This window comes from Caretta caretta, chromosome 11 (assembly GCF_965140235.1).
Source record: "Caretta caretta isolate rCarCar2 chromosome 11, rCarCar1.hap1, whole genome shotgun sequence".
NCBI lineage: Eukaryota > Metazoa > Chordata > Testudines > Cheloniidae > Caretta > Caretta caretta.
The window spans coordinates 72,984,201-72,991,663 of NC_134216.1; the positions used below are offsets into that span (position 1 = coordinate 72,984,201).

General features: G+C 46.2%; 1 protein-coding gene across 1 annotated transcript; it reads right to left on the bottom strand.

Annotated features, from left to right (window-relative positions):
• Positions 1 to 221: 221 nt before the first annotated feature.
• LOC125645030 (uncharacterized) lies at positions 222 to 1,292 on the bottom strand. Its single transcript, XM_048869947.2, has one exon. It carries the CDS (start codon positions 1,290 to 1,292, stop codon positions 222 to 224), a length of 1,071 nt encoding a protein of 356 aa, XP_048725904.2.
• Between the last annotated feature and the right edge of the window lie 6,171 nt (positions 1,293 to 7,463).

Below are 7,463 nucleotides of genomic sequence, written 5' to 3' on the forward strand. Positions count from 1 at the left end.
CTCAGTAGACTGTACTCCTGGCCATAGAGAGAGAAGGGCTACGTGGCGGGTTGCAGTGAGCCTCTGAAGCTAGCATAAACCACTTGGAAGCGCGAGACCCACAGGGAAAAGGTTGGAGCTCTGCCACAGTATATATCTTCCTACTGTATTTTCCACTGCATGTATCCGATGAAGTGGGTTTTAGCCCACGAAAGCTTATTCACAAATAAATTTATTAGTCTCTAAATGCAGTCTTGTGATTCATAAGAGATGTCACTGTCTTCACTCCAGTGCTTGCCTGTCCTTTTCTTCCTGTTCCTCTCAGCCATCACAATGGCTGCCACCACAGTAGTGAACACTGTGAAGGTAATGATGAGAACCGTCACAGTCTCTGCAATACAGAGCTGGGTGTCAACCGATGACAGGGACAGGTTTCTCAGGACTTGCGGCTCCATGCATGTCATGTTTTCGTAGTCATCCAAGATCAGCCGCTTGACACTGTGCAGCTTTGTAAAGACTCTCTGCAGATCACAGTTGCAGAACCAGGAGTTGTAGGAGAGCAAGATGTGTGTCCCAGGGGTCTGCATTGTTAGGAAGGTTTTGAATTGGATATGTTCAATTTCATTGCGCACCAAGTTAAGTACCGTAAGGTGATTCAAGGAGGTAAAGACCCCAGGAGCAATCAGCTTTATCCTGTTGCCCTCCAAGTTTAGAACCTCTAAATGCTGCAGCATGGATAAGACCCCATTGTGGAGGTTCAAGAGGTGATTGTTTTGAAGATGAAGCTGCCTCAAGCGGGTCAGACTCCGGAATGCTCCTATTTCTATGGAGGAGATATTGTTATTTTGGAAGCTGAGCTTCTGAAGATTCTCAAAATGCTGGAAGTTCCTGTAATATAGTTTCTGGAGCCTATTATAGGACAAATTCAGCTCTCTGAGAGAACTGAGCCCTGTGGAAAAACTATTTCCAAGCACTGTTATCTCATTTCTATGGATATCAAGCTTCTGGAGTCTCTCTAGAGAGCTAAATGCACTCTCTCCGACTTTGGTGATGTAGTTCTCACTCAGAAGTAGCACTTGTAACTTCCACAAGGATCTCAGAGCTTTGCTTGGAACAGAATACAGGTTACTGATGGACAAATCCAAGTGCTTGGTCTCAGGCGGGAAGATGAAGTTGTCAGTCACATTGACTCCAGAGCAGTTCACAAACTTGGCCCCTTCTTTGCAAAGGCAGATTTTCTGACATAGGTAAAGAAATTCAGAGTCACCAAAGGAGAAGTTAATCCAAATCCAGATTAAGTAGTGGACATGCATCTTCTGCCTCCTTGCATGTACTCTAGTGTATCTGTACAAGAGGAATAAAAAATGTAAGCATATTTTACAACTATATGTAGTGTATTGGGCATAATATAGGAAGGAAAACACATATTTCAATGTTACAGGCTTCCACTTGGCTTCCATTACCTTTGCTAAGATAAAACTATTACACCTCTGTCAGGGGTGCGTAGAACCTGTTCTATGACGGCCATGCAGGAGTTATCAGGTTGGCTGGCTATCTCCTCAGCTGTAGTTAATTTCTGGGCCAGCAACAGCTGGAGGATAAGAAGGCTGCAGCTCAGAGGGGAGGGACAACTACCAGACACACTGAAGCACTAGAAGATAAGATTCCGTCAGCAGTAGACTGATAGGAAGCTGTCCAGGATATTGGACTTCCAGTGAGGAAGAATCAGATAATGTGAGTCTGGAAAAGGCCTAGAGGAGAGCCCAACCCCCACTCACTCCGTCCCCCTCCCTCCATCGCTTGCTCTCCCCCACTCTCACTCACTTTCACTGGGCTGAGGCGGGGGGTTGAGATCTGGGAGGGGGGGGTGAGGGCTCCGGCTCAGGGTTGGGGCCAGAAATAAGGCATTCAGGGTGCAGAAGGGGACGCAGGGCTGGGGCAGGGGCTTGAGCTGCAGGAAGGGGTGCGGGCTCCAGGAGGGAGTTTGGGTGCAGGACTTGGTTCAGGGCTGGGGCAGGGGGCTAGGCTGTGGGAGGGGGTGCAGGCTCCAGGCAGCAATTACCTCAGGTGGCTCCCGGTCCATGGAACAGAAAGGCTAAGGCAGGCTCCTTGCCTGCTCTGGCTCTGTGTGGCTTCCGGAGGCAGCCAGCATGTCCTGTTCCAAGATGCATCTTGAAGCCAATGGGGTCTGTGGAGCTGGCACTTGGGGCGGGGGAGCAGTGCACAGAGCTTCCTTGATTGGCCCTGCACCTAGGGGCCACAGGGACATGCTGGCCGCTTCCAGGAGCCGTGCATAGCCAGAGAAGACAGGGAGCCTGCCGTAACCGCACCGCACCATCGACCAGACTTAAATGCCCGGCCAATGGTGCTAACTGGAGTCACCAGACAACCTTTTTGACTGGACTTTTCAGTCAAAAACTGGACGCCTGGCAACCCTAACAACTTTGGTGTAAGAATCAGTAGGCCTAATGGGGCTAACTGCACTCTCACGCACAAGGCTACAGTGTTGTGGACCAGGAATTCTCAAAGTTCATCACAATTTCAAGTCACCATCCCACAGAACGCCTTTCCTCACATAACATTTCTCTGGGAACTGCAACAACTATTGACGTGGAAAACAACATCAGGAAAACAGTTCATTTTATGTATCATATATTTTTAGGTATGTCTTAACTAATGCAGTTAAGACAAGCCAGCACCCTATAAACAGCTGGCTTCTAGTTTGAGAAAAGGGTCCTACACAATCATGTATTAGCTCCCTGAAAGAGCTCCAAGGTAGGGTCAGTACCTCGGTAGTCATAGCTCCAACTTTACACTACGAAATTAGGTCAATTTAATAGAAGTCGATTTTTAGTATTCGATTTTATACAGTTGATTGTGTATGTCCACACTAAGCACGTTAAGTCGGCGGAGTGCGTCCCCACTATGGTACCTAGCATTGACTTACAGAGCGGTGCCCTGTGGGTTGCTATCCCACAGTTCCTGCAGTCTCCGATGCCCATTGGAATTCTGGGTTAAGCTCCCAATGCCTGATGGGACAAAAACTTTGTTGTGGGTGGTTCGGGGTACATCTTGTCAGGAGCTCCCCTCCCTCCATGAAAGCAACAGCAATCATTTCACGCTTTTTTTCTGGGGTCCCATCTGCCGGCCCCGCTCAGCCCGCTGCCTGCCTGGATGATCAGAACCCCAAGCAGGCAGCAGGCTGAGTGGGGAAAGCAGGTAGATCCCCAGAGCGGCAGTGGGCTGAGCTGCCAGTCTGGAACTCTGTCCGCCGGCTCCTGAAAGCCAGGGTCGTACCCCAACAAGCATGGAGCCCACTCAGGTAACCGTCACTCTACGTATCCTGGGTGATGTTGGCAGACTTGGTACTGCATTGCGACACAGCAGCAGCTCCTTGCCTTCGCAGCAAACAGTGCAGTAGGACTCATAGACGTCATACATCTCCAGGGTGCTCCTGACAGACCTTGGTGAGGTCAATTAGGGGCACCTGGACAGACATAGCTATCCTCGAATGGGTCTGACTCCAGGTCATTCTCTTCTTTAAATTTCATCTCATGGAGATTCAATTCTACCTGGAATATCATGCGAGCTGGAGGCTTCTGCCTCAGGCTACTCTCCCAGCCAGCAGCACCGCGCGTTCGCATCTACCCCAGCCTGCCCCTTGCTCCCACGGCTCATGAAGCCTGGACAGTAGTAAGGAGCATTTGGAATGACAAATCCAGAACGAAAGATTGCACTCTATGGGCCACGTTAAGATTATTTCAGAGTCCTAGATAGCATTTAGTCCCTAAAAAAGTCTTCATGAAAATTTTCCTTCGTCCCAAACAAAAATGTTAATTTATCAGAGCAGCTGAAAGAGTAAGGACCGTGGAACTATAACTAATTTAGCAAGAGCTTCCGTATTATTTAACTTATAATTTATATAATTCAAAGTAAAATTTCACAGTGTAGTCTGTTCTAAGACTAAAATGCAGGAGGGGAGTCCAAAAAAGGAATACGGACTTGTTTCCACGCAGTCTCAAACCGGGGAGCATTTCACATGTTTTGGTGAACGTGATAACCACTACAATACAAAAATCTGACTTGAATGTATCCCTCATGTGTTCCCTATTATACTTTATGTAACCTGTTGTTATGTAGTATTAATAGTTTGGTGTGTCACAAGGCTTTCTTTTTTTGCCACAGACTTTGCCAAATGCAGAGGAATGTTTTCTCTCACTACAGAAGTTTCCTAATGCAATGTCTAGCTCTGTGGCCTTCCTGCTCACAAAGCAGTCATGCCCTCGCCCAAGACTGACAGCGCGGAGTGCTTTCACACAGCGACCTGGCTCAGTCCGGATCGGTAGTGAGGCGTGATAGTTTTGCTGTTCAGCTGTTTCCTGGCCTCCACTAATGAATGCATTAAGGTGTGTCCCCCTATCAGTGCAGGAGGACTGCATAAGCTCAGAAAATATGTCATAGCGAGTGCTATTTTTTTAACCTTCTAATCTGCCATAAACTCAGGGACTGAGATGATGGGGGACCATAAAAACATTCTGGGGGGGCTCCAGGGTCACGTGCTGCTAAGTTTGCCACGCTGGCCAGACAGGAAATGAAATTCAAAATTTCCCAGGGCTTTTCCTGTGTACCTGGCTAGTGCATCTGAGTTCAAAGTGCTGTCCCGAGCAGTCACAGTGGAGCACTCTGGGATAGCTCCCGGAGGCCAATACCATCGATATGTATCCACACTAATCCAAATTAGACCTCGCAATTTCGATTTCAGTGCTACTCCCCTCATCAGGGAGGAGTACAGAAATCGATTTTACGAGCCCTTTAATTTGAAAAAAAATGGCTTCGTGTATGTATGGTTGCGGGGTTAAATCGATCTAATGCTGCTAAATTCGACCTAAAGTTGTAGTGTAGACCAGAGCTAACCTGCAGATCATAGGTGGTAGTCAGCACATCAGACCTGGGGATCAGTGCTGAATTAGGGAACTGTGACTCCCAATCCCATGGCTTCTCACCCCGCGCCCCCGCTAGAGGGATCTGGGGAATGCAGTGTTTAACCCCAGGCAAGGATGCCTTATATCAACAATGACCCCCTTGAGCTAATTGGGGCTCAGCATAGACAAGCTCCAACAGTCACCGCTCCTTCTACCATTCTGCATTCACTGTCTATGGATCCAGAATCATTGGAGTGCTCAGGATCAGACACAGTTTTCTTAGTAAGTCAGGAACAGGGAATCGTGTTCAGGAATAGGGAATCGTGAATAGTCCTCTACACACTGAGGGACGGGTAGACTGGGTAACAAACTTACACAAATCAGGCTGTTGACCAGGGCAAGACTGTACAGCTCTGGGGTCCTAGGCTGGGGAGCAGAGGGGAACTGGCTGGAGACTATTGTTGGTTCATGAGTGGCTGGCGAAAGCAGGCATGTAACTACAGCTGGGTGTCACTCCTTGTTTGGGGTTGTGTAAATGCAAGACCTGGAGAGTCATAGCCTCAAAGTGCAGCTGGTCATAGCCTCCAAGTGTGAGGGGGCCGAGATTGGGAGGAAAGAGGGCTCAGCGGTACCCCAATTCCAAGTTGCATCCTGGGGAAATATGTCACACACAGTTATAGGGCCCATTACGCTGCCAGAATGGTGTAAAGGGGCCTTACTACAAATGAGAATGTGCCCTCTAGAGTCCACAACTCAGCAGTCACAAAAGCTATAGTGACTTCACAAAGATTCCAGACACATAAACAACCAGATCAAGAGCGTTTTCTAACTGAATAGCAGAGAAAGTATAGCTGGAAAGAAAGAGACAGATAATGAAGGCTTAGTAAAATTAAGTTATTTTCAGTCACATTGCCGCTGAATCAGTATATCACACAGAGAGGTATTTGGCAATGTGAATGAAAATAACTTAATTTTCTACGTCTCAGCCAACTGTCTTGGCATGATTAAATGTAGCTAACAATTTTTGCAGAGGGTGGGTTTCAGAGGAAGGTTTTGGGAGATCTTTCTTCCTAGTTGTGGAGATGTATTGTTTTCAGTATCAGCTCGGCTATCTCCGTACCTTCCTGACAGCTATTGTTGGTGATTACTATTTGTTTACGGTAGTGCCCACAATGTGGGAAGTGTTTTCCAGACAGGCATTCAAAATTCACTGCTCAGAAGCGCTCCCAATCTGGGGGTTATTACAATGTGGAATAGTCCCACAAATTAAATAGCAGAAACCTCATTCGTTCACCTACTTAGGACTTCGCTGGACAAGACAAAAAAAATGTACTGAAGGAGGCAAGGCCCAGGAACATAGGAATGGGCATGGTAAACTTACAGAAAATAAGAAACGTCCCATTTGGTTATGATTTATGGAAAAACAGAAGGATTAAGTATACTGCTCTTTTATTTCCATAACAACGAGGCTAAAAAGAAGAGAAAGGCAAGCGGGCTCGGTCTGCCTCATAATCAATTGTTCCCAACTTCGTAAAATAAATATTTCACAGGCTAGTTTCCACTGACTTTCATACTTTGTTTTTTTAACTGTTACAATCAGTTATAATTGTTCTCGCCCCATCTATATGGTAGCTCTTCTGCAACATTCACTCTCTTCCACAAGAAAAGTCCTGCCTGCTCAAAGCTACTATACTCTGGAAGGCCCCCATTTTGTGCAGTTGAAACTGCGATGGTTGCTAACACTTTTTCAGGTTGAGCTTTTAAACTAAATGTAACAATTATATTCTGGGAATAGAAAGAACGATGCGTACTGTGGGTATATATATATACCGTAAGCTCTGAGTCTGCAAGTGACAGTCTGGTCCGTTCAGCATGTAGACCAAGGGGCCCGAGGTAAATCGGCGTCTCTAGGTGTGCTGTAATGCAAATATTCATGATGTCACCCCCATTGGATCACAGTTTAAAGTTTACCAGCCTAGTGTCTCATGAAGTCAAAGGACTTCATGCCCCACAGAAAATATTTCACACGTGTATGATTACTAAATAAATCTGTGGTGGTACACATGTTGTCCCTCAACCAACATTTACGGCTAGACATTACAAATAACTGTCATAAATAAAAAGACACACTACTTTTGCTTTTCCAATGTCGTCTGAAGATTATGGCATGTAGGAACAGCAATTAAATAATTAGCCCCTTTTGTGTACAACAATAAATATAATTCCTCATTAGAGATAATAATCAGGATTATTAAAGATCCTCCTCTGGATCTGCAATCTTTGCCTTGTAAACCACATCCTTCACACATATATGTTTTGTGTTTTTACCCCACCTTCGTACATTCTAGAATTAATTTGCAAACTGGACACCATTAAATTAGGCTTGAATAAAGACTGGAAGTCGATGGGTCATTACACAAAGTAAAAATATTTCCCCATGTTTATTGCCCTCCCAGCCTCACACTTTCTTGTCAGCTGCTGGTAATGGCTCATCTTGATTATCACTACAAAAGGCTTAGGTTTGTTTTCCCCCTCAAGGGTAATAGCTCACCTTACCTGATC

What these genes read in the sequence shown, in the direction of transcription:
- LOC125645030 (XM_048869947.2), bottom strand. Translation starts at nt 1,292, where the DNA reads ATGCATGTCCACTACTTAATCTGGATTTGGATTAACTTCTCCTTTGGT.